Source organism: Podarcis cretensis (genome assembly GCF_951804945.1).
Source record: "Podarcis cretensis genome assembly, chromosome: 6".
Classification (NCBI taxonomy): domain Eukaryota; kingdom Metazoa; phylum Chordata; class Lepidosauria; order Squamata; family Lacertidae; genus Podarcis; species Podarcis cretensis.
The window spans coordinates 8,560,915-8,588,452 of NC_137175.1; the positions used below are offsets into that span (position 1 = coordinate 8,560,915).

General features: G+C 45.6%; 1 protein-coding gene across 3 annotated transcripts in view; it reads left to right on the plus strand.

Annotated features, from left to right (window-relative positions):
- CHRNA4 (cholinergic receptor nicotinic alpha 4 subunit) overlaps nucleotides 1–27,538 on the plus strand; it is a 98,263-nt gene that overhangs the window by 66,062 nt on the left and 4,663 nt on the right. The window contains exons 1-3 of one of the 3 annotated variants that reach the window (XM_079979274.1): nucleotides 1,118–1,215; nucleotides 3,618–5,001; nucleotides 11,898–11,957. In XM_079979274.1, the coding sequence (XP_079835400.1) occupies nucleotides 1,142–1,215; nucleotides 3,618–5,001; nucleotides 11,898–11,957 (1,518 nt within the window). In that variant the 5' untranslated portion in view covers nucleotides 1,118–1,141. Of the gene's footprint in view, nucleotides 1–1,117; nucleotides 1,216–3,617; nucleotides 5,002–11,897; nucleotides 11,958–27,538 lie in introns of those variants that run through there. The other 2 variants (XM_079979272.1, XM_079979273.1) reach the window with 2 other exon arrangements.

Here is a 27,538-nt window from a genome sequence, read left to right on the forward strand (position 1 = left end):
AGTGGAACAGGGGAAGGTAGCAGAACAGAACTGAAAGTGTGGAAAGAACCTTTTTTCCCCCTGCAGACTTTTGCAGAAGCAATAGCTCTCACCAGAAAGCAAAGGCTGGCAGAAAAGAGAGATTCTGCCTTCAACTTGAAATAAATTATTAAATCTGCTCCACATAGAAGCCACGCGTTTTTCCAGCCATCATCTCCCCAGACAGAACTCATCAAGGGGAAACCATGTTACATTTGTGAAAAGTACAGATTCCCGCCTCCCCGCCCTCCCTTCCAACTCTGCCAGGTTGCTTCAATGCACAGATGTAATGCGACAGCCACAACACGAGGATTAGATTGCTTTTACGTGGGGTGGGGTGGTTTCTCGGTACATAGAAAATGAGGAGAGGTAGGGGCGGTGCACTCACACAAGAGGTGCAGCAGGAGAAGATGACGAGAACGGAATGTTTCTGAGAAATTGAGATGGGCCCTGATCCATGCTCGTTCTATTAGATGGTCTCCTTTCCTTCACTGTAGGTGAGCGGTCAATTCTGATGACCAGATTAGAGGATACATTTGCTACAGGCTGGCACCCGGAGGGTTAGCCCTTCCTGTAGGTAGAGCCATCATCATCATCATCATCATGTTGTTGGCATTTGTCTGTCTCAAGAGCCAACAACATGATGATGATGATGATGATGATGGGTGCATTTTAAGGGGTGAGGTCAAGCTGTTGGAAGGTTGCGGTGCCTGCTGTGGCTGCAGAGACTGATACAGGAGAGACATGTTTTTGTTAGATTTCTGTGTGTTGCCACTGTGCAGTGCTTTGAGTCACAAGACTAAATCACGCTTTGTGCATGCGCAGAAGCGCCGAATCACAACCCGCGGGTTGCGAACGCTGCGGGTTGCGAACATGCATCCCGCATGGATTACGTTCACAACCCGAGCGTCCACTGTAGACAAATTCATGGAGGCTGAGACTATCAGTCATCAGACTAGCAGTCATGATGGCTGTGTTCTGCCTCCAGTGTCACAGGCTGTATGCTGGTGTGTACCACTAGCTGGGCATCACAAATGGGGAGAGTGCTGTTGACCTGAGGTCTGGCTTTCAAGCTTCCCAAGGGCATCTGGTTGGCCACTATGGAGACAGGATACTGGGCAAGATGATGATTTGGCCTGGTCCAGCAGGGATGTTCTCACGGTTCTACAGTGGTACCTTGGGTTACAGACGCTTTTGGTTACAGATTCCGCTAACCCAGAAATAGTACCTCGTGTTGGGATACTGCCAGGGAGATAAAGCCCATCATGGCCCCCACGTCGCCTCCGGACGATCCATCGATCTCCCGTAGATACAGTATCAGCAATTAGGGACACGAGCTCCAGAAAATAGCTTGCCACATTCCAGAGCTGATGCATGCTCTATCAGCAGATTTCACACAGCAAAAGATGCACTCAGGAGAGCATTATTTAGGAGTTTATTCAGTGTTGTTCAGAACAAAAGAAAAACATGACTGCCTGCTTGCGTGTTCAGGCACAGAGAGAGAACGAAAGCATAGACACAACAGAAACATCCTGTGAACAGGAAATACGCAGGCTGTGACACAAACATCCTGCTCCCTTTTAAGGTGGAACGGAAATATCCTAACATCTCGGGTTAAGAACTTTGCTTCAGGATGAGAACAGAAATCGCGCGGCAGCAGCGGGAGGCCCCATTAGCTAAAGTGGTGCTTCAGGTTAAGAACAGTTTCAGGTTAAGAACGGACCTCCAGAATGAATTAAGTTCTTAACCCAAGGTACCACTGTATGCTTTTTCTAGGTGGGGGGATGGTATCAGGGATGCATCACATTATTTCTCTGGGTATCTGAAGGCAGAACGGAGAACTTGGCAGAAATGGAGGATCAGGTTTCTCCAAATGTAGCGTGCAATGGTTTTGTGCTAAGTTATATGCCCAAAAGGGACGCAGGTGGCACTGTGGGTTAAACCACAGAGCCCAGGACTTGCCTATCAGAAGGTTGGTGGTTCGAATTCCTGCGATGGGGTGAGCTCCCATTGCTCAGCCCCTGCTCCTGCCAACCTAGCAGTTCGAAAGTGTGTCAAAGTGCAAGTAGATAAATAGGTACCGCTCCAGCAGGAAGGTAAACAGCATTTCCATGCGCTGCTCTGGTTCACCAGAAGCAGCTTAGTCATGCTGGCCACATGACCCGGAAGCTGTACGCCGGCTCCCTTGGCCAATAAAGCGAGATGAGCACCACAACCCCAGAGTTGGCCATGACTGGACCTAATGGTCAGGGCTCCCTTTACCTTTACCTTACATGCACAAAAGTTCAAAGAGTTAGATGAAAATAGGCACACGGTCAACTAAGAAGGGAATGGTGGTTGGGTCTTGGCAGCTGGGCTTGGGTTTGGCTGTTATAATTATGAACAGGACGTGGTATTTTTTCCAGACGAGAGACCAGACAGACATTTCAAGCAGACTGAATAATTAACTTGCACAGCATGCAGACATAATGTGTGACACTACGAGGTCATTAAGATTCCATCGCAATCTTTCGATCAATAGGACATCATTTGACATGCACACATTTTGCTCCCCAACCCAGCAATTCCTGTGGGGACCCTGATGGTAGTACAGCATGGTGGCAGCTGAGAGGATGGACTCTGAATCAGTAAATCCCCATTTACATCTCACCCTTTCCATTAAACCCCAAGCTGGCATTAGGGCAGACACTATTTCTGTGTCTCTGACCTCTCCCTTGTATAATGTGCTGGTCATCACATTGACTTTCCTTAGTGGGCAGCTGGGGGAATTGTTGAGATAATGTATGTTTGGTAGTGTATGTATGTTTTGAAAACTGTGAAATGCTTTATGCAGTTATGATTATTACTATTAGCAGCAGTAGTAATCATTACTACTGCTACTATTTGCTGTTTATGTCTGGTTCACACAACCAGTCATCATAAGATGTATTTTGGGCAGAGGGCGATGTAGCTTTGTGAACACATCAAGCCACCCTACATCATGCAGTTGCTATTTAACAGATTCTGGAAATCTATATTTTAACAAAATGTTATCCAGGATTCTGTGCCTGAGGATCTAACAAGTTTACAGTTGCCATGTGTCCTCTTTTTCCAGGACACGTCCTCTTTCTCAGGGGTAAATTTTTTGTCCGGGTGGATTTTTAAAATTTGCCAAAATGTCTCTGGCTATAATTTTCGGATGACACATAGATATAACTGGTGGCTGAAGACTCTCTTCTCCTGCCCCACTCACCAATATATCACAGCTTCTATAGCCTACATACAGTAGGGATATTTCAAATGAGAGTCATCATAGCGTCTTTCTTTTTGCTCTTCAAAATATGGCAACCCTAGAGGTTAGCATTGCAGAAGACGCTTACCTCTTCTGTAGCTCCCTTTGCACTGAGTCCACCTAAATAAGTCTTAGCTGAATGGAAGTGTTTTTCCAGGGTTTCAGGCAGGAATCTCTCTCTATCCTACCTGGAAATGTCAGGGATTGCACATGAGACCTTTTGCGTGCAAAGCAAGTGCTCTGCTTCTGAGCTAACACAAATACATGAGAAGGCCTTCTACTGATTATCCTTTTCTTTCCTGTGTTTTATTCTCCTTTCCTAACACAGTGCGGATGGGGATTTCGCAGTCACCCACCTCACCAAAGCCCACCTGTTCTACGACGGGCGGATCAAATGGATGCCTCCAGCCATCTACAAGAGCTCCTGCAGCATCGACGTCACCTTCTTTCCCTTCGACCAGCAAAACTGCACCATGAAGTTTGGCTCGTGGACTTATGACAAGGCCAAGATAGATCTGGAGAGCATGCACCACCATGTAGACCAGTTGGACTACTGGGAGAGTGGAGAATGGGTGATCATCAATGCTGTGGGCAACTATAACATCAAGAAGTATGAGTGCTGCTCGGAGATCTACCCTGACATCACCTATTCCTTCATCATCAGACGCCTTCCTCTCTTCTACACCATCAACTTGATCATCCCCTGCCTTCTGATCTCCTGTTTGACTGTCTTAGTCTTCTATTTGCCTTCGGAATGTGGGGAGAAGATCACTCTTTGCATCTCAGTCCTCCTGTCTTTAACTGTCTTTCTCCTCCTTATCACCGAGATCATCCCCTCCACCTCATTGGTCATCCCCTTGATTGGAGAGTACTTGCTCTTCACTATGATCTTTGTCACCTTGTCCATTATCATCACTGTCTTCGTGCTCAATGTCCACCACCGCTCCCCTCGCACTCACACCATGCCGGACTGGGTGAGGAAGGTTTTCCTTGACGTCGTCCCACGCCTTCTCTTCATGAAGCGTCCTTCAACAGTGAAGGACAACTGCAAGAAGCTCATCGAGTCCATGCACAAGATAGCCAACTCTCAACGCTTTTGGTCCGAGACAGAAGTAGAACCCAACTTCACTACCTCGTCATCCAACAGCCCTCAGAGCAACGAGCAATCTCCCACGTCCTCTTTTTGTGCCCATCTCGATGACCAAGCAAAACCACCTCCGCTGTGCAAGTCACCATCTGGGCAGTATTCCATGTTGCACCCGGAGCCGATTCGGGCCAGTTGTACATCCCTCCAACCTCCCTGTCACCCTCTGGGAGACTCTCAGTCCAGCTCAATCTCCAAAGGCAGGTCGCTCAGTGTCCAGCAGATGTACAGCAGCCCAGTGAAAACAGAAGAAGGGACCATACGTTGCCGGTCGAGGAGCATCCAATATTGCTACTTGCAAGAGGAGTCGTCTCAGACCAATGGGCAATCCAGCGGGTCCCCAGCCTCCCAGCGCTGCCATCTCAACGAGGAGCAGCCCAAAGCCAAACCCACTCACTGTAAATGCAAATGTAAAAAACCCGAGTCAGCCAGCACCTCAGGGCAAGGGAGCAAGACTCTTGGCACAAAAGACCAGCAGCTTTTGCTGATGTCGCCGGCCTTGAAGTTGGCCGTGGAGGGGGTCCATTATATTGCAGACCACTTGAGAGCAGAAGATGCAGATTTTTCAGTAAGTAAAAGAATAACAGTAACTTGTTTGCATCAGCACCTTTTTGCTGCAAAGTTATACGACTCGGGATCCAATTTATTAGTACCACTAGTGTACAGCTGAATGTTTTCTACCCTCATTAATCATAATAATGTTAGATTATGTGTGTCCCCACTCCTGCAACATTCATTCAATTATTATTATTTTTGTAGCTGTTCACAACCAAACTTTCCTCAATTATTTTCCTCTTTTGCTGCCTCTTCAACATCATTTCCCCACTCTATTTTGGTTCCTTCTCAAGTGATCCTAGCCAATCAGGGATTAGGTACTGTAGAAGATGAAATCATAGCAGCACGTAGCTGATCACTGTTCGATATGTATGATGGCGCTACAAGTAAACAAAACCTATTGGGGGAAGCTTGTCCTGTAGTGGCCACATGGTGGATTGTAGCCTCTCAGGGATTACTCTATGTACTGAACAGTTTATTTTGCAGTGGCCCCAGGAAAATCATTGAAGGGCTCCTTTCTGCTTCTGACAAAGCTTTTTGTGGAATCTCACCCCTTCATTTCAGCACAGAGCTAATTCCTGTCATTAACATCAGAGGCTTCTCACCACATAATCTTTACACATGGAGTCAGTCGTGGCTCCCTTGCAAGTACATTTGTATGATAACATGGGCCCATTCATTCATACTGTACATTTCCAACTGCACCCTTGGTCTTAAGTGATAGCTTAAAAATTGCAATCAGTTCTTATTTCCTGCTTGAACCTATGAGTAGCGGGAGAGGGGAAGCAAGGATTAAGGGGAAAAGTTTAATATCCAAGGTGCTTAAATCTATCAGGTCCTTCATCAGGGTGTTTCATATACAGAAGTTCAACCTTCTCTAATACTATCTCATTTCCCTTTCTACTTGAAAGTGCTTAAAAGCATGTGGGCAATGTCTGGTAGACTCCAAAAGTTCAGGGTTTGGTGGGAGAGATCTGAGCCAAATGTGATCCAATTTTTTGCCCCCTCAGAATTCCAGTGGTTGTGGAAGAATGGGGAGGGATGTCCAAGCATTTAGGTGGGGGAATATAAAAGTTTTGGTTTTTAATGAGGTCATTGGGGTTTCCTCTTCTTTTCCTTCAACTTAAAAACAACATCAAGTTGCCACTGCAGTTGAAGTCTGGCAACTGGTCTGATGTTCCCATGAAAATGTGGGTTGGAATGCCTCACGGGAACTCATCACTTCACAATATTGCAAGTAAGGGGAAAGGTACCTGAAAGGGTTACAAGTTTCGCAGAGGCTCCCTGAAAATTGCAGAAATTCTCTCCCTGAATACTTTCACATTGGTCCCGTGCACGCTAACATGTCCCACAAGGTCCCGTGCATGCTTATTCCTGGTGGGCATCGATCACGAATGGTTCACTCACCCGTTGGCTGGTTTTTATAGTTTGGGTAATTCATGAGTTTTGTTATTGGTCCTGTGGGTCCTCTTTTTATAAGGTCCCTGAAAAGGCTGGTGAGATGGAATAACAGAAATATCTCAAAGGAATGTCTTCAAACTCGCCTCTTCATACCCAACCTCCATAATAAGTTACATTTTCACTTTGGTAGATCACTTGAGGCTCTAACCAATTGGATTTTTTTAACTTGGCAATGCAGTGTGCTGTTCACTGAGTGCTGGGTGCTGAGTACCACTGAGCTCAAACAGAGAGCCCCTTAGATTAGATACAGAGCCCCACTCCTTCTGAACCAGCAGGAATGCTGGTGAAAAGGAGAGGTCCACAAGCATTTTGGGGCAGGCAAGAGACACTGTGGACCTGGATCTTCCTGGGCTGCAAAGGCAGGTTCAGGGCTGGCTCAAGATATTTGGCTGCCTGAGGCACAATAGCATATGCTGCCTTATCGCCCCACTCCCAAGTTAAGGCACTTGACGCTCAAGGCTGGCCAAGTTGTTTTGGCACCTGAGGCAGAAAATCTTAACAAGCTTCTCTCCCCGTCAGTAAAATACAAGAACAAAATTAAATAACGAGCAATTTGCTGCCCTTTCATGATAGCCAAAATCTACTCCCCAAGGCTGCTGCCTCATGTCGCCCCTTGTGGGGCTGGCCTGGGTCAGGTGATTCACAAGAGCCAATCCTATTCTGTAAGTTGTCACATAACAACAGCCAAGGCAGACCCTCCAAGTGTCCCTATTTTCCAGGGACATCCCTGATTTACAGAAGCTGTCCCAGTTTCTGATTTGATCCCGGAATGTCCCACTTTTCCTTGTTGTTGTTGTTTAGTCATTTAGTCGTGTCCGACTCTTCATGACCCCATGGACCAGAGCACACCAGGCACTCCTGTCTTCCATTGCCTCCCGCAGTTTGTTCAAAGTCATGCTGGTAGCTTTGAGAACACTGTCCAACCATCTAGTCCTCTGTCGTCCCCTTCTCCTCGTGCCCTCCATCTTTCCCAACATCAGGGTCTTTTCCAGGGAGTCTTCTCTTCTCATGAGGTGGCCAAAGTATTGGAGCCTCAGCTTCAGGATCTGTCCTTCCAGTGAGCACTCAGGGCTAATTTCCTTCAGAATGGATAGGTTTGAACTTCTTGCAGTCCATGGGGCTCTCAAGAGTCTCCTCCAGCACCATAATTCAAAAGCATCCATTCTTCGGCGATCAGCCTTCTTTTCCTTAGGATGTCACTATTTTCATTGGAGAAATGTTGGAGGGTATGGAGTTATCCGACCCCCAAGCCGTCTGAAGGCAATCCTGTGTAGGGAAGCTTTAAAAAAAATGTTTTATGTTTTATTATGCTTTTTTATATGTTAGAAGGCAACTAGAGTAGCTGGGGCAACCCTGTAAGATAGGTGGGGTATTAATAGTAAAATTCTCCTTATGGAATGGGACGTCCCTATTTTCATTGGAGAAATGTTGGAGCGTATGCTACAAGCCAAGGCCTGCAGAACTCTCTCATTCTGGGACACTTGCCACTGACAAAACAACTGGGGTGCCCCCCCCCGAGGGACCATATTCTTCCTCAGACAGCTCAGCCCAGCCCATCTGTATCCTGCTCAGCCCTGAGTCGTATGACCCCTAGCTCTGACTTCTTGCTCCCTGTCAGGCATACAAACTCCACTCTTGCCTTCCTCTTCTGTTTCATGTCATTTACAGCCTTTCCAGCTGCTGGGGCCTGACCCTGCAGAGTCTCCAGCACTGAGCCACTGGTGCTGGGTCTTGCCTCTGTGCTTCTTTATGTCTATGTTTAGCACACTGCAGTTAGTCGTGATCGCTTCAGTAGCTGTTGTGAGTTTTTTTTGTTTTGTTTTAAGAAGGCCAGGAGGAAAACGGACTGTGATGCCAGAACGACAACACTCATTGAAAGCAAATCAGATTGTGGGGGGAGCAAACTTCAGTTCTCAGATGCTCACCTTGAACGCACCATCGAGTGCTGAGCACTATGACTGGAAATGGCCACTTGCAGAGCTTTCAATGGCCATCGGTGGCGCCCAACTCTTTCGTAGGACTGAGCACCAAAATATGGCTGAGCGTAATAAGCCATCCCTAAAGCTATTATCCCTAAAGCTATTATCTGGGAACAGAAAGCCTGCACCTTGCAAGAAACAGATAAAACCAAAAAAAGGCAAGAGCGAGAACTAAAAAGGCTGAGTTTGACTGCATTTGCCTTCATAGATAAGCCACCAACAAGACAGGGGATTATTATCACCCCTGTCTACTATTTACAAAAGTGTCTCTGGCAACTGAGTTTGGAAGGAACACCACACAGCAAAGTCCAGTTCTTAGGAGAAAGCTAAGTGGCTGCGCTAAGTTATTTTGTGGTGGAAACTAAGCTTCAGTTTTCCAGTAAGAAGAGTGAAGCACAATTCAAGGTCTCCAAGAATCTCATCATACCATTGATGACATCAACAGGGGCATGTTGAGATCTAGAGACATATGAACAGTAGAGCCAGGGGGATCTGGAACAATGCCTTGATATACCGTATTTTTTGCACCATAACACTCACTTTTTTCCTCCTAGAAAGTAAGGGGAAATGTCTGTGCGTGTTATGGAGCGAATGCCTGCGGGTGGCAGGGGGGATCTGCTGCAGTCGTGAGCAGAGGATCCATGGTTCCCCTTCCTTCCCTCCTCCATGGTTACAAAGCACGGATCCACATGGATCCTCAGGATTTTTGCATTGGGCTACTCCAAACTCACTGTCAGATCACATGTCTGTGGCCACAGCATGAACCACAAAAATCATATATCCACTATTTCGTTTAGAATACTTTTTTTCTTGTTTTCCTCCTGTAAAAACTACGTGCGTGTTATGGTCTGGTGCGTGTTATAGAGCGAAAAATACGGTATATATACAATACAGGCTATAAATACACGAGCAGTTCATACAGTCAAACAGAGTACCTGGCTGCACCGTAAGCTAAATAAGAAGACCTGTCTATCTCTCTCTCTCTCTGACCACACTCCTCTACACCACCACCTTTACTGCTGGACAGGTTTCCCTTTTAAACCGATGACAGCCAATCAACTGACAGCACATTACTGCTGAGTCTTTCTGACCCAGCACTTGCATAGAAAGTATTGCAGGCTGCTTGCATCAGCCAGTTGCATCAGCTAGCAAACTCAAGCCTGCAGACTTACTATCTCACACAGCATTCTGTGAATCCCAACAGTGTCCTCAGAGTCCTTGTTTGCCTGCCCATTGCTAGAAAGTACTATATCAGAATGGGGTGATCACTTGGCTTTTCCAGGAGGCCTTCAGATTTTCCAGGACACACATTCCTCTAATTCCCCCCTCCCCCGTCCTTAAGTACATCAGACCAGGCTTTGGATTATAAGGTGGGGAAGGTTAACGAGATACATAGACTCTACCCCATGTCTAGCCAAATCCAATTTTAGCCAAATCCATGCCCTGCATAGTTTTCTTTTTTTTTTAAAGAGTACCGGAGGGGTCAGAACAGTGACCTACCTTGGGAATTTTATTCAAAATATTATTTGTTGTATCTATTTAACCAATGTTATATACTGCCTAAAGGTAAAGATAAAGGGACCCCTGACCATTAGGTCCAGTCGTGGCCGACTCTGGGGTTGCGGTGCTCATCTCGCTTTATTGGCCGAGGGAGCCGGTGTACAGCTTCCAGGTCATGTGGCCAGTATGACTATGAGCAGCGCACGGAAATGCCGTTTACCTTCCCGCCAGAGCGGTACCTATTTATCTACTTGCACTTTTACATGCTTTCAAACTGCTAGGTTGGCAGGAGCAGGGACAGAGCAACAGGAGCTCACCCCATCACGGGGATTCGAACCACCGACCTTCTGATCAGCAAGTCCTAGGCTCTGTGGTTTAACCCACAGTGCCACCCGCGTCCCTTTATATACTGCCTACTCACCAGCAAACCTCGAAGAAGCTAACAAAAATATTATTTTTAAAATACCAGTAACATCAAACATGAAACAAGTTGTAGATTCTTTAAAGAAATGCTGGAATTAAATAAAGTTATGGGCTGCTTCACACCTCCTCCCACAGCCACCTCTGTGATAACCACTGTCAGTCATAACATCTGCTCTACAGGCTAATACTGGTACAGGTTTCTTCTCCATAATCCATCTTCACTCTTCATAGCAAGATAACCCTCCTCCTCTAACAAAAAACCAAAACAGAGCTGTAATCAGAGCATGACATTTCAGTTTGGGCTTCACCGCCTTTCTCTACCACCCTGCTCCCATCACCTCGCTCAGACTCACTTACCCTTGATGGTTGAGACACTGTGCTGGGCTTGATTGTTTCTCTGCTTGATTGGGATGATCCAAATTGGGAATGTCAATGTCAGATTCCCGCCCGATGTCAACAAGAAGAAATGGAGGGCTGGATTCAGCTATCCTGTTCTGCTAGCGGAAGCCAGTGGGAGGACCCCTTGCTAGTACAATGGGGCTTTCTCCCCGTACTCCTCCCATACCTCTGCTTTGAAGGGTTGGGACCACCCCTGGGAGAGTGTGCAAGGCAGAAGAGAGGGGAGATCGCTCCATCGGGAAAGCAAAAACACTAGCACTGATTGTGCAGTCTCCTTAATGCTACATTCACTGCCACCAAAAATCTAGCTAGCAGCTAATGACTGACACTGCCCAATTCTCCTTGATAGAAGTTCCTCAAGGAGAGGTGAGGTCCTATGCTGCTTGGGTTTATAATATATATATGCTGAGGTCTGCCATTGTTGAGGGTTGTGGCCTGGTAATCCTGCTGAAGTGTTTGCACTGTGCCTACCTTGTTTCTGCCTAACCCCTCCCCCTCCCCAGCCCTCTCCAGCCCAAGGGATGTCAGGTGAGTGGCACAGCCCTACCAAAGCCATCCTTTGCAGTGAGGCGGTACCTGGAGTGGGACATTTCCAGGCTTAATCAGAAACAGCTGACTTTGGCTGGCAGAAGAAGGTGGTTGCTGGTTGATTTCCCCCATGCTTGTGTTGTGTTTGCAGTGTCCCGTGCACAGCGGAATGATGAGGAATACGTGCACATACTCTATATTGCTTTATTTACATTTCAAAGCTGGTAGATTACAGAAAAACATCTTGCCTCTGCCGGAGCAGAGAATGCGTCCTCTCTCCTCTGAAGCACGGAGAGAATCACTGTGTGAACAGTGAAAAACAGGAAACCAGTGTACGTCACATCCAGTCTCCTTTCCCGTGGGAAAACCTAACAGCAACTCTGACTGGAATGTAAACATTGTCTTGTGACAAGCATTTCGCTGCACAGTGAAGAGAGCAGAAACCAACAGCTTGGATGTACGGTAGCTCTCAGAGGACAGGTTGTCTTTAGGGCAGGGCCAGAGGGGGAAGCAGGTGGAGTAAAGATGCGACTCTGAACTTTGTACACTAGGCTATGTTGTAACTGCAGAAAAGTCGGAGGGTTCTATACATACAGACCTCTCTCCATCCTCTACCCAGGCAAAGAAGAGGCCTTATCACAGTGCAAGGATACATCTCAGGCTGGCAAAAGCACTCAAGGTGACTGTGGAGCAGAGTCAGTGTGGGAAGAGTACCTGGACCTGAGTTTCCCCCAACCCTGATCTCCCTGCTAGGGAAAATGCTTTGTATGGAGACAATCAACTGGCTCAATCTCCAGTTGAAAGGGTTTCAGAGAGACTGGGGGAAGAACTTCTGCCAGAGATTGAGAAGAGCTTCTGCCACTCAGAACAGAGCTTGGGTGCAGGGGGCAACCTTTGGCCCCAGAGATGCATGGGGACCCTGGCCTAATTTCAAAAGTCTCCTGAAAGTCCATATTGATGGCATGAGTGACCTTCCCCTTCCCAAACAGCCTGACAGGCAGGGAGGAATACAGGGAGAGAGAGGGAGAGAGAAGGCTGTGTGGAATTTGTGTTTTGGGGGGGAAACACATTCAGAAGTGCACATTTTGAGAGAAAATGCATTTTCAAATGTATAGTCAAATGCATATTTTTGTGCCAATTAAAAAAAGAAATCACAGATCAATGAAGAAACAGGGCAGCACAGATTTTTATTTTATTTTTTGCAGAAGTGATATGGACTGAAATTGGACTTAGTTGTATACCTGTCAGTAATCAAACTTCCCTCATGAATGATCGGACCATGAAGTATATATATAGCCAGTTATTTTTATCTTCTTATATTTATATCCTACTTTTCTCCCTCCATGAAAATCAAGGAGTCATATATATATGTTTCCCAAGTGGTCACCCATCCTGAAAATGACCAAACCCAAAGCCTCACATCCTCTTCAAACCACACTCTGGGACAATTTCCAGCACTGTGGTGAAGAGGTGCTTGGAGCTGCACTGAAGGCTGCAAAGATTGCAGTAAATGAAATTGGGAGAAAGCTATGCCTTGTGGACTTTGAATGATGTGGTCCTGTGAGTTGCGGTTCATTGCTGCCACAAATAGCAAAGGGCCAAACTTTTAAAGGCTATGAGAATTCAATCCTGTTCACGTTGTGCAGCCAGCCGCAAAGCAGGAGTTCTTCCTTCCTCCCTTCCTTTCTTGTGTCTCGGTTTTTTTTAAGCAACTTGCAAGTAAACCCCTCTCTGAGACAATCAAAGTGTGCTATATAGCATTTGGCAAGACTGAGAAAACAAATGGTTAAAACCTTGCACTTTTTTGTCCTTTAAAATAGTGGGGACACAGAGATTTGACAGAGTTGCACCTCCCATCCATGCATGTTCACTAGCATATGAAAGCAGAGTCCATCATCTAAACCAGGCCAAAAGCCAAAATGGATTGTAGGTTAGCAACTGAAAGTCCCTGGGCCAAATCCGGGACACTAAAAGATGCTTATTAGCTCCATTTCCTTTGCCAGTCAAGAAAGCAGCAGCAACAGGTTTGGCAAAAGTGACTTCTGTGGCATCTTGACCTTAAGACAGAGGGTAAAAAGGTAAAGGTAAAGGGACCCCTGACCATTAGGTCCAGTCGTGGCCGACTCTGGGGTTGCGGCGCTCATCTTGCTTTATTGGCTGAGGGAGCCGGCATACAGCTTCTGGGTCATGTGGCCAGCATGACTAAGCCACTTCTAGCGAACCAGAGCAGCGCACGGAAATGCCGTTTGCCTTCCCACTGGAGCGGTACCTATTTATCTACTTGCACTTTGACGCGCTTTCGAACTGCTAGGTTGGCAGGAGCAGGGACCGAGCAATGGGAGCTCACCCCGTAGTGGGGATTTGAACCGCCGACCTTCTGATCGGCAAGTCCTAGGCTCTGTGGTTTAACCCACAGCACCACCCGCGTCCCTAAGACAGAGGGTAGCACCTCTCAAATAGCCCTCTGGGAAATGTACTTACTGACCAGACATCGGAATAATAATTTTGTTTAAGGTAAGGCTGGCCAACCACCAGACAGGGGGCCTGATCTGGCGTCCCTTGTTGATTTTTTCCCCTGGTCCCCCAAGGCCCCACTGATTTTGGCGGCTGTAGAAAAAAAACAGTAGACATGGCACTGAGGTGTCCTTGATCAGCCCAGTATCCTGATGGAGATGCAAAGTTCCCCTTTCCCCATCATCCGATGAGTGGGAGTGAGGATTGGGGTCTGTGTGGCTTGCACATCCCTGTGAGGTGAGTGTGCCTGCGAGCATGTGGGGTGTGGCCCTCCACCACTTTTGCCAACCCTCACCACAGGGATAAGACCCCTGAGGGGTTGGCCAAGGGTGAATGCCACCCTCAGACGAAAAACTTTAGTTCCCCTTCATCTAAGGAAATCCTGAACTGCCCAGTCGCCACCTGCCCAGTCAGATTTGATCTGAACACAATAATAGCCTCCTACCCAAGAAACAGAAAACCCATCAACTGCTGTTCTTGCTTTGCAGCCATCATAATAATAGAACTAGTCCCATTCATTGGAAGTCACACAATAGAATTTGTTCTGTGTTGCTTCCCCCCTGATTACTCATAAGAGAAGCAATCTTTTATTTTTCTTCTTTTCCAGTTTTACTTTTTTATTTTTGCTTGCTGGGGGAAATCTTGTCACGCATTTCTCATAAATATCTTTCATAACGTTATTGAAGAAATCATTATGCTCTTATTGTTTCCCTGATCCCACACTTTCTTCTTTTTTCGCTGCCTTTAATTGGCAACATAAGGTTGGGTGATGAAAAATGCGATATTTCAGGTGCTTGTTTTTCTAGCCTGTCGATGCCTCTCCCTCGTGTGATGCGTCGTGGTGCTTGGTGTTGCAAAGGACAGGCCCATTGCACCATTAATACAACAGAATAAACAACAACAACAAACAACCCAGTGTGTGAGTGAGGACTCAAACTGGAGGGAAATAACTTACCACCGGTGGCCTTGAGTTTCCATCAACTTTATTTGGGGAAAGGGAGAGAATCTATAATATTAGAATGCTTGTTTTGTTCTTGGGTTGCTTCTGAAAAGGGAAAATTGCTTCTCTAGCTTCCAACGCCACAGGGACTAAAGTAATTTCCCCAGAAAAAGTGACTTGAACTCTGTCGGGTAAGCCTGCACTGGCTTGTATAAATGTTTTGCATCAGAATTAACTCAATGCTTTCCCTCCCTCTCAAAAAATATCAACCCTTTGCACCAATGCAACTCAAATTTTACCCCAAGAAAACTACATTCTGAAATTTGTATGGATTGTGCAAATTAGGAAACACATAAGAAGCCGGTTTATACTGTTCAGTGTTTTCTACTCTGATTTGCAGTGGCTGTCCAGCATTGCAGACAGGTGTGAGGTTGTGGGTGGCGCTGTGGTCTAAACCATGGAGCCTCTTGGGCTTGCTGATGAGAAGGTCAGCAGTTCGAATCGGCACAACGGGGTGAGCTCCCGTTGCTTTGTCCCAGCTCCTGCCAACCTAGCAGTTCGAAAGCACGCCAGTGCAAGTAAATAAATAAGTACCACTGTGGCGGAAAGGTAAATGGCATTTCCGTGCGCTCTGGTTTCCGTCACGGTGTTCTGTTCCACCAGAAGTGGTTTAGTCATGCTGGCCACATGACCCAGAAAGCTGTCTGTGGACAAACGCTAGCTCCCTCAGCCTGAAAGCAGGATGAGTGCCACATCCCATAGTCACCTTTGACTAAACTTAACCATCCAGGCTTCGTTTACCTTTACCATTACCTGCAGACAGATGTCTTTCTCCACTTTACCTAGAGATGCCGTGAATTGAACCTGGAACTTATAGCATGTGCTCTGCTGCTGAGCTGCATCCCTTCTTCTGTAAATAAAGCAAGAATCTAGTCCTCATGGTTCTGAATTAAAAGCTGGTTTAAATAGGAACACAGGAGGTGGCCTTCAGTTGAGACCACTTGTCCATCTAACTCAGGATTGTTGACACCTGACTGGAAGCAGTTCATCAGCATTTTAGGGAGTGGGCACTCCCAGTCATGCCTGGAGACATCAGAGACTGAACCAGGAACATGTAGCATGCAAATCATGTTGAATATATTTGACAATTTTTTGCAGAATATATTTCCCATGGGTTTGTATTGCTTCACACCGCTGGGGTATTTTATGAGAAGGCAGTATAAACTGCTCTTCTTCTTGTTGTTGTTTAGTCGTTTAGTCATGCCTGACTATTTGTGACCCCATGGACCACAGAACGCCAGGCACTCCTGTCTTCCACTGCCTCCTGCAGTTTGGTCAAACTCATGCTGGTAGCTTCAAGAACACTGTCCAGCCATCTCATCTTCTGTCATCCCCTTCTCCTTGTGCCCTCAGTCTTTCCCAACATCAGGGTCTTTTCCAGGAAGTCTTCTCTTCTCATGAGGTGGTCAAAGTATTGGAGCCTCAGCTTCAGGATCTGTCCTTCCAGTGAGCACTCAGGGCTGATGGATGGGTTTCAGAATGGATAGGGTTGATCTTCTTGCAGTCCATGAGACTCACAAGAGTCTCCTCCAGCCTCATAACTGCTCTTAGGAATAAATAAACCATGTAACCATCCACCGAGACATGCTTCGCTGATGAAACTTACCACTTAATTTCACATTCATTTTGTCTTGGGGCATGGGTGAGTGTTGGGGAACCTGTGGCCCATCAACCCCAGTTGGCATGTCCAGTGATCCAGAACGATGTGGGTTCTAGTCTAGCAACACAGGCAGGATCATAAATTCCCAACCCAGTCTTAAGGACAAGCAACTTTCTCTCTGTCTCTCTTTAAAAAAAAAGGAAAACTAAGATTCTCAGGATGCTGAACTCTGTGTTTGCTCACTGGGACCAAAGAGGACACATAGCCTGTCTAATATCTGAGTGGCAGACATTAAGCCTGAGTTCCCAACTCCCTTGGAAATGTTGGGGATTTAGTCTTGTCCTGCATAATAAATGGAAGCAATCCATCATTTGGAAAGGAAATGAAATGTTCTTGTCTGAACTGGAAATAGGACAGTTGGCTTATTCATCCTGTGCACCTTTGCAACCATTATGCTTGAGCACCAGAATTAACTGGCTGCAGAATGGCTTTTCTCCCCCATTATAGGAAATGATGTCGTCCTTATAAAAACAGCTTGATGGCATCTGACTCTTTAAAGGCAAGGTTATTGGGCTTTTTCAAAAGAAGAAGAAGAAGAAGAATGCCTCCATACAAAAGGCTATTGGGACAAAAAGGCAGCATCCAGTATTATGTGGAAACGTTTATATAATTTAAAGGTAAAGGTAAAGGTACCCCTGCCCGTACGGGCCAGTCTTGACAGACTCTGGGGTTGTGCACCCATCTCACTTAAGAGGCCAGGGGCCAGCGCTGTCCGGAGACACTTCCGGGTCACGTGGCCAGCGTGACATCGCTGCTCTGGCCAGAGCCAGAGCCAGAGCCGCACACGGAAACGCCGTTTACCTTCCCGCTGGTAAGCGGTCCCTATTTATCTACTTGCACCCGGAGGTGCTTTCGAACTGCTAGGTTGGCAGGCGCTGGGACCGAGCAGCGGGAGCGCACCCCACCGCAGGGATTCGAACCGCCGACCTTTCGATCGGCAAGTCCTAGGCACTGAGGCTTTAACCCACAGCGCCACCTGCGTCCCTTTATATAATTTAGCAGAGTTTAAATGATCCCCTGTTTGAGTTTATGCAGCGACAAGTGGGTTGCTAACTTGTTTGAGTCCTATCAATAATTATACCTTCCTGGTTGATATCCCTTTCTGTCCCTCTTAAAGAAAACACACATGAATCTGAATCATATTAACATAAACTACTTCACTATCAGATTCATTCAGGTTTACAGAGTTGTTCCTGAAGGCAGGCTTAGGTTACATAACAGATAAACTATATACTAGACAGTAGTGAGTCATGAGAAGACTGCATCCGAGCAGGTACCAGTTAACACTCCTTGCAGCACCGACCAACCAGCGTGGAGCCAGTGTGGTGTAGTGGTTAAGAGCTGTGGACTTGTAATCTGGTGAACCAGGTTCACTTCCCCACTCCTCCACATGCAGCTGCTGGGTGACCTTGGGCCAGTCACACTTCTCTGAAGTCTCTCAGCACCACTCACCTCACAGAGTGTTTGTTTTGGGTTAGGAAGGGAAAGGAGATTGTTAACCACTTTGAGACTCCTTAGAGTAGTGATATAGTGGGATATCAAATCCAAACTCCTCCTCCTCCTCCTCCTCCTCCTCCTCCTCCTCTTCTTCTTCTTCAACCAACTGACAAAACTGCCTGCCACATAGAGGCAGTTAGTCCTCTCTCAGGATGTTGGACTTGACTGACAGCTTTATATCCCACATATTAGTTGTACTCAGAACAGACCCATTAATGACTGGCCTAGTTCCATTCATATTTATAGGTCTACTTTGAGTAGGACTTAGTCAGCTGCAACCCAAAGTTTCCTAGATGCCCTTGATGCTTGTCTGCAGTCAAAACCAGAAAACAATGTCAGAGCCAAGATAAATGCTACTATCCACCTCTCCGTTTTAATTACTGGCATGTGTGAAAACTGATCATCCTTTTGGCCCTAACAACTAATGGGGGTCACCTAACAGCTTTTAAGCTCCCAAAATTATTTGGGGGAGGCCATGACTGTTTAAAGTGGTGTCATGGTGCTCTGAATGTATGGGGTGAACATGGACCTGGACTCCCCTTCGTTTTTAACATTTTTTCTTTAACCTAGAAAGTTTCCCCCTAGAAAATGAGCCTTAGAATTGCTATTTGCACAACAGGAGGAAATATCCAGGTGTTAAGTGAGCATCCAAGCCAATTCCTGTCCCTCCCTCTATACCAGCAGCTGCATTTAGCTTCCATTTAAAAATGGGAAACGCAGCCATGTATCTCCCATCATCTCATCTCATCTAACTCTCAATCCCCATGAATTCAGTGGGATTTACTTTCACATAAATATGCATAGGAAGGATTGGTCTGAAAGGGGGGAATTTAACAAGCCATCACTTATCAGGATGAGCCTGTCTTTAAGTTCCTGATCAGTATTCTGCAGAAGCCTCACTGCCACAAGGGGAATGTGGTTGTATTAAAAGTAAGTGGTTCTTCTAATTAAGTGCTTGAGGTTTTTTGTTGTTGGTGTTGGTGTTGTTGGGTGTTTTGCTTTTGTTTTTAAAAAGAAAAAACAAAGCCAGAAGACAGGAAGCAATAGGGTGTTCCAAAAATGGCCTTGTGCAATTGAGATTTGCTAGGGACTAGTGACTTGGGTTTGTTTGGGTCTGTTCCTGCATACCCTCCAACATTCCTTGGATGAAAATAGGGACATTTCTCACTCCCCCCTGCAACTGATCCTCCTTGACCCCCTCCCCATTTTTTGTCCCCATCCCCAGAGCATTTCCTATCAGAAAAGAGTGTCACTACCACTTCACCAATGGGACGCAGCACACACACCCTCCGCTGTCCTGGGAAAACCCCTTAATCCTGATTTAGTCCAACCACATGTGGGGAACATCTTCCCTAGCTGAAGGGCTTGAGAGAAATCCAGATGACAGAGAAAGAGCAGGGTGGGAACGCCAGCAGTTCAGTAACGAAGCAGGAAAGGACCTCTGAGTTTCACTAAAAAAAAATCTCATTTATTCAGCCCGCTGCATTTGGTTTGCAACATTTGTCAGTGTTTATTTTCTGTTTGCTCTGCTGAATCGCTTCGCAATAGGGCACATAGAAAATACAGAGTTGTTTTGCCCCTCACGAAGTCTGTAATCAAAACGCATTGGGCTGAATGAATTGGCACTCTGATTGGTGTCTCTTAAAGGTCCTCTGGTCTCTCATTCAAAATGGCCTCTACCCAACATCCCAAAGCTCGCGTTTGACCTGGATAATTGTATAGCCTTACCAGGTGGGGGGGGAGCCAATGGGTTGCCTGAGAGGATGGAAATCGCTGTCCCAGGAGTCTTGTGTCTCACTGGAGGAGAGTCCAGACCCAAAGGTTCTTGGTTCTAGTCCTGGTGACTCTCAACTAGAGATGGGTGAGAAAAGTGATTCAGTTCACATTTAAAGGTGAACATGTGTAAGTCACACTTTCTGAAACAACACACAAAGTGAAAATCAGCCACACTTTGAAAACAGCACTTTTCTGAATTTTGCAATTCTCCAGCCAAGTGTACAAAAAAAATCACGTGCTTGGGTAAAATGTGTAAATAGATGCATATATTGGTGAAATTTACATAGTGAAATATGTCATATTAGAAAACTTTGCCTTGCAAAAATGGGTTTGCTAGGTAACGTCACATACAAAAATGTGTAGATTAGGAGAATTTTGCACTAAAATGCTGACGAATTAAAAAAAAAAAGCAAGCTGATATAGAAATGTGGAGAATTAAACTTGAGACTGGAAAAATGAGAAAATGAAACGGGCAAGTCCATCCGTCCTCACTCCCATCATTATGCTCCTAATAGTATTGTATTGAGAGTTTTCATTGGAGGAAATTGCTTGCGAATAAAGTAAATGCTTTCCCTCTGCTCCATATGCCAACTAACATGGGGTCCCCTGAGATGTAGAAGACAGATCCCCTGTTAGCATGTCTGACCGTGGCCCACCAAGACTGTTCATCTGCCATTTTGTTGGGGAGTCTTCCTGAATGCTGGATTTTGTGCAAAGCTGCTTATACAAAGAACTACAGGAAGGGGAGAAATGGACAGCAATTTGAAAAAAATGTATACAACAGCACGCTATGTAGGACCCCATGAGGGAGGTGTTTTAGTTCTAGTGTTTATTGGTAAACTGGTTTCCAAAAGATGGCTGAAATACACTGGCTGCAAATTGGGTACTGAGCTATGTTCAAAGTGCTGGAACTGGTATGCAAAACCCTATACCAGTGATGGCCAAACTTGGCCATCCAGCTGTTTTGGGGCTACACTTCCCATCCTCCCTGACCACTGGTCCTGTTAGCTAGGGATGATGGGAGTTGTAGTCCCTAAACAGCTGGAGGGCCAAATTTGGCCATCACTGCCCCATACAGTCTGGGGCCAAGATTATCTCACCCTTTAAATACCCAACTGATCACTGCTCTCTGCCAGAAAGGGCATCCTGCAGGTGCCATCTTATCAGGAGGTGCATTCCAAACTCACAAGCCTTTAATGTGGTGCCACCTACCCTTTGAAACTCCTTCCCTTCTAAGCAGAGACTTTTATCCCGGTCAGTTCCCCGCTCCTCCAAGTCTCATTACAATGAATAAAGGGCCGAGTTCCAGACCTCCAAATCAAGTTTAATTGTAAGCTGTTCTTTTGAAATATAAGTGGCTCTTTTTCTCCTCTGTGAGCTGATTTCTCCATCCTAAAAAGTACTGGGGGGGGGTTAATTGCCCCCCAGAGAACATGTCTAGTAGGCTTGATATTAATTTAATTTCACTCTTGGGGAAACATGCAGACATTGATGAAGTTAAATAAGCATGGATGTAAGAAGCTGAAACCAAATTCTGCCAAAATTTTGGTCAGGTCTCGTTAGAGTCATAGACATGCCAAGTCCACCACTTCAGTTTTATCAATCGATGACCCACAGCGATATCTTCCTGATGTTTATTCGGAATATCCTTTCTTGTAACTTGCAGCCATTGGTTTGAGTCCTACCCTCCAGAGCAGGAGAAAACAAGCTTGTTCCCTCTTCCATATGACAGCCCTTGAGATATTTGAAGACGGGTATCATATCCTCATTGGCTTGATCCAATAGGCTCTTCTTATGTTCTGACCTTGAAGTGGACTTTGAAACAAACTAGGACCCACTGAAGATCTCTTACTATTAGTGATGGTGATGGAGCCTTTGAATGGAATGGCTTATATGGTCTTACTGAAATTCATTGTTTTGAACTAGGGTGGCCCTTTGTCCTGCTTTATAGATGGCAGTCCTTTATCAGAAGGGCTATCCAGCTCAAGTAGAGAGGGTTGGAAGAGCTGTGAAGTTGCCCATCCATAGTTAGAACCTGGGCAGGAGACTGGCACAAATCTCACCTGCTCACTATGGTGAGAGCTGTTGCGTTTCACTTGAATTATACATTTCTAAACTTGCATACAGTGGTACCTTGGTTCTCAAATGCCTTGGTACTCAAAACAACTTGGAACCCAAACACAGAAAACCTGGAAGTAAGTGTTCTGGTTTGCAAACTTTTTTCAGAAGCCGAACGTCCTCCATTTTGAGTGTTATGCTTCCGATTTGAGTTCCATACTTCCATTTTTAGTGTTACACTGAGGTCTGTCTGTTTTTGCTATTTTTTGTGTGTTGGTTTTGTGGCTTTTTTGTTTTGTTTTTGTGACTGTGTGGAACCCAGTTCAGCTACTGATTGATTGATTGTGTACATTGTTTATTGCTTTCAGTTTATGGATCGATGGTCTCGTTAGATAGTAAAATTTATGTTAAATTGCTGTTTTAGGGGTTGTTTTTGAAAGTCTAGAATGGATTAATCCATTTTGCATTACTTTCTATGGGAAAGCACATCTTGGTTTTGGAACCCGGAAGGGATTTTGAGAACCAAGGTACCACTGTATTGGAAAACGGGGTTTATGCTCATCTGTGTCATTTGTGGAAGGGGCAGTTCTTAAGCTGCTGCCCTATTTTTGCACTTGTAACTTGACAGCCTATAATAAGAAACCAGAGCACGTTTTTTTGGTAACGATTTGCAAGCAGAGCAAAGAGGGGAATTTGCCAGATAACTTAAGCACCATAAATAATTCCAAGAGCTGATAGCAGAATCACAACATGCTTCACTCAGACGTTGGCACCATCTTGATGTGACATGATTTTTCCTGGCATTTTGAGATTTGAAGAAGCAGCAACACTGTGGCATGGTAATAATTAATGTAGGAAGTGAGGGTGACGGATGATTTTACACAGCCGCTTTTGTGGTAGCTGTCAAGCTGGACAGAATGACAGGTCAGAAGACTGGTTATGTGGACAGCAGGGGCTAATGCTTGGGATGTGGCTTCTTAAAGGGTGAGAGCAGGACAAATAGCTTGTGCTCTCTTCCCAGGATGACGTAGTAGTTTAATTCAGGTAGCTGTTTCAAGAAATTTTGAACCCTCTTTCCAGTTTAGAATTTGGGCATCCTTTACTGTCTCGTGGGTGGCACTGTGGGTTAAACCACAGAGCCTAGGGCTTGCTGATCAGAAGGTCAGTGGTTCGAATCCACGTGATGGGGTGAGCTCCCGTTGATCGGTCCCTGCTCCTGTCAACCTAGCAGTTCAAAAGCATGTCAAGTGCAAGTAGATAAATAGGTACTACTCCGGCGGGAAGGTAAATGGCGTTTCCATGCGCTGCTCTGGTTCACCAGAAGTGGCTTAGTCATGCTGACCACATGACCTGGAAGCTGTATGCCGCCTCCCTCGGCCAATAAAGCGAGATGAGCGCTGCAACCCCAGAGTCAGCCACGACTGGACCTAATGATCAGGGGTCCCTTTACCTTTCCATTTACTGTCTCACTTGGGAACATAGGAAACTGCCTTATCCCAAGCTTGGCTGGTTCATCAAGCTCTGGCTGGCAGTGGCTCTCCAGGGATTCAGACTTGGGTCTCTCTCAGCCTTACCTGAAGATGCAAGGGATTAAAGCTAGGACATTATGCATGCCAAACAGATGTTCTACCACTGAGTTGTAGCCCTTCTGGGTTTCAAAGACATACTCTAGAGAGGTGAAGAAAATACAATTCAACCATAATGCTTCTAAACTTTAAAAATAAACTAAGACGACTGATATAAAGAGAGTCCTGACCAATCAAACCAGTGATCTATTTAGTCCAATGTCCTGTTCCCTACAGTGGCCCAGCAGATACTCAATTTGACGTGCCTACAATCAGGTCATGACGTTAATAACCCTCTCCCAGTTATTCTTCAGCAGCTGCTTTGTTGTTGTTTAGTCGTTTAGTCGTGTCCGACTCTTCGTAACCCCATGGACCAGAGCACGCCAGGCAGTCACTCCTGTCTTCCACTGCCTCCCGCAGTTTGGTCAGAATCATGCTGGTAGCTTTGAGAACACTGTCCAACCATCTCATCCTCTGTCATCCCCTTCTCCTTGTGCCCTCAATCTTCCCCAACATCAGGGTCTTTTCCAGGGAATCTTCTCTTCTCATGAGGTGGCCAAAGTATTGGAGCCTCAGCTTCAGGATCTGTCCTTCCAGTGAGCACTCAGGGCTGATTTCCTTCAGAATGGAGAGGTTTGATCTTCTTGCAGTCCATGGGACTCTCAAGAGTCTCCTCCAGCACCATAATTCAAAAGCATCAATTCTTTGGCGATCAGCCTTCTTTATGGTCCAGCTCTCACTTCCAAACATCACTACTGGGAAAACCATAGCTTTAACAATACAGACCTTTGTTGGCAAGGTGATGTCTCTACTTTTTAAGATGCAGCAGCTGCTAGTCAGTGATATACTGCCCCTGAATCCAGAGGTTGCATATAGCTATCATCAATTGTAGCCATGGATGCCCTTACTTTCCTTGGATAGGCAATTGACAGCATCGACTGGTTATCAAAGTTTTAAAAAGAAGCATCAGAAAACTGTAGTTAAAATGTGGCACCCTCAAAGGCATGCTAAAAAAAAAAAAGGTTTTAATTGCTCACTGGAAAAAGGAGCTGAGATGAAGCCAGGTGGACTGCCCTTGGGACGGCATTTTATCACATTGAAGCTGCCACAGAGAAGGCCCTGTCCTTTGTGTCCTTCTGATAGTACAGAGAACCAGAGCAGTTGACCTCAACCCTCATCCAAGTTCATATGATGGCTCCATCCCATGATCCTAGCCAGAACTCCACAAAGCCTGGATCAATTACAGGTTTGTCCATTCCAAGTCTTGTTCTGTACCAACAGGACAGAAGTCACAGTCAAAGGCCAAAGGCAATTTATCAATAGATATATTGATTGATTTTATTTGTAGAGTTGGAAGGAATCATAGAATCATAGAATCATAGAGTTGGAAGAGACCACAAGGGCCATCGAGTCCAACCCCCTGCCAAGCAGGAAACACTATCAGAGCACTCCTGACATATGGTTGTCAAGCCTCTGCTTAAAGACCTCCAAAGAAGGAGACTCCACCACACTCCTTGGCAGCAAATTCCACTGTCAAACAGCTCTTAATGTCAGGAAGTTCTTCCTAATGTTTAGGTGGAATCTTCTTTCTTGTAGTTTGGAACCATTGCTCCGTGTCCGCTTCTCTGGAGCAGCAGAAAACAACCTTTCTCCCTCCTCTATGTGATATCCTTTTATATATTTGAACATGGCTATCATATCACCCCTTAACCTCCTCTTCTCCAGGCTAAACATGCCCAGCTCCCTTAGCCGTTCTTCATAAGGCATCATTTCCAGGCCTTTGACCATTTTGGTTGCCCTCCTCTGGACACGTTCCAGTTTGTCAGTGTCCTTCTTGAACTGTGGTGCCCAGAACTGGACACAGTACTCCAAATGAGATCTGACCAGAGCAGAATACAGTGGCACTATTACTTCCCTTGATCTAGATGCAATACTCCTATTGATGCAGCCCAGAATTGCATTGGCTTTTTTAGCTGCCACATCACACTGTTGGCTCATGTCAAGTTTGTGGTCAACCAAGACTCCTAGATCCTTTTCACATGTACTGCTCTCAAGCCAGGTGAAAGAAGGAACCACTAGCATCATCTAGCTCAAACCACTGCAATGCAGGAATCATAGAATCATAGAATCATAGAATCATAGAGTTGGAAGAGACCACAAGGGCCATCGAGTCCAACCCCCTGCCAAGCAGGAAACACCATCAGAGCACTCCTGACATATGGTTGTCAAGCCTCTGTTTAAAGACCTCCAAAGAAGGAGACTCCACCACACTCCTTGGCAGCAAATTCCACTGTCGAACAGCTCTTACTGTCAGGAAGTTCTTCCTAATGTTTAGGTGGAATCTTCTTTCTTGTAGTTTGGAGCCATTGCTCCGTGTCCGGAATCTTTTGCCGAATTTACGACCCTGAAATTAAGAGTCTCTACCAACTTTTCTATTCACAAAAATTACCAGAGCCATTTACAACTATTTCACATATAATCATACCATAAAAACCACATAAAATGTTAAAATCTGCAGAGAGTTTCCTCAAAGCCCGCGATACATTAGCTGGAAAGAAAATCTCTGTTGATAGTATCATAGTTCAGTGACATTATAGAGAATGTATGGGAATATTCCCAGTATTTGTTGTTAATGTTAAAAGGCAATGAGTGCTTCCCCCCGCCCTTGTATGTGGTAGGATTCCATTATTGGAGCAATGTTGTAACCGCAGTTGAGAACATTGTTGGATATAAGATCCCATTAAGCCCCCGCTTCTTCTGCTTGGTGTTCCTAAAAATAAAACACAGGCATTTCAGCCAGTAACTTGCTGATCTCTCCCCAAATTTCATTAGAAAGATTTAGGAAACAAAGGCAGTTCGCAATATTGAATGATGATAGGCAGAATCTGTGGCTTATTGTGCTAATAGCAACCATCTGTTTTCTTTTGAATCACCAAAGAGAAATGGTCATTAAGAAGTACTGGCCATGGTTTCACATTACTTCAGGCACAACCTAAACTGTACGCTTTTTATTTTAATCTTTTTTAAAAAAAATGCAATAAGTAAACAATATTTTTAAACATAATGATGATGATGAACTGAGGTTCCTCCTTGGGCCAAAGATCTGAGCAATTTTGAGTAAGGAAAGCTTGGAAGAAGTGGCAGTTCTCCAGGGGATGCCAAACATCTTCAGTCAACGCACCAAATGCTAGATGGGAAGAGACTTTTGGTCAATAGAACTGAATGATTGACAGCGATGTAGCAAACTTTTTGCATTTCCTTAAGTGTATAGAAGGACAGCTGGGAAATATGTAACTTACAGGATGTCCCTAGGTAGAACTATTCTTTCTTTTCAAAAAATGCTTTGACTTTTTCATGGCTGGAATATCTCTATATCTATCTATCATCTATCTATCTCTATCTCTATCTCTCTATCTTTAGCTATCTCTAGCTATCTCTAGCTATCTCTATCTATCTATCTATCTATCTATCTATCTATCTATCTATCTCTATCTATCTATCTATCTATCTATCTATCTATCTAATCTATCTATCATCTATCTCAGTCAGTAGAGCTTGAGACAGGGTTGTGGGTTCAAGACTCCTGCACTGCAGATGGTTGGTCTAGATGATCCTCATGGTTCTTTCCAAGTCTATAATCCTATGATTCAGTTATATATTACATATGTTCTATACCAGCTCGACTTTTTCCACTGTGACAGAAGGTTCACCAATGTGGGTGACTGGCATGTCAACGTTTGTGAATAACCTTTGAGGTATCTCAGGAGCAGATCGCCTGCTTGGAATGCAGAAGGTCCCAGGTTCTACCTAGCATCTCTAGGTAGGCCTGGGAAAGACTCTTTGAAGGCCTGGGGATGAGTGCAGAGACCAGCATTGTTATGGTCTGGTCTATGGGCAATTGAAGTCCCGGCTGAGGACGTCGGGACCGGGGGCAAGATGGCAGGGTGGGAGCAGAAACTAGAGTCCAGAAGCCAGGGGTCTGAGGGTCAGGGAGCAGGGAGTCACAAAGTCAAGGGTCCAAGGGGCAAGGAGTCAAGGAGCTGAGGTCCGAGGATCAGGAAGCAAGGAGCCAAATGCAGCAAGGCAGAAAACGTGTTCCTGTGGCAAAGAGCCAAAGGGAAATGCTGACCTTATATCCCTTCCCGGCTCTTGCCACCAGGTGCAGTGAGTTACCAAGTGGCCTCACCAGT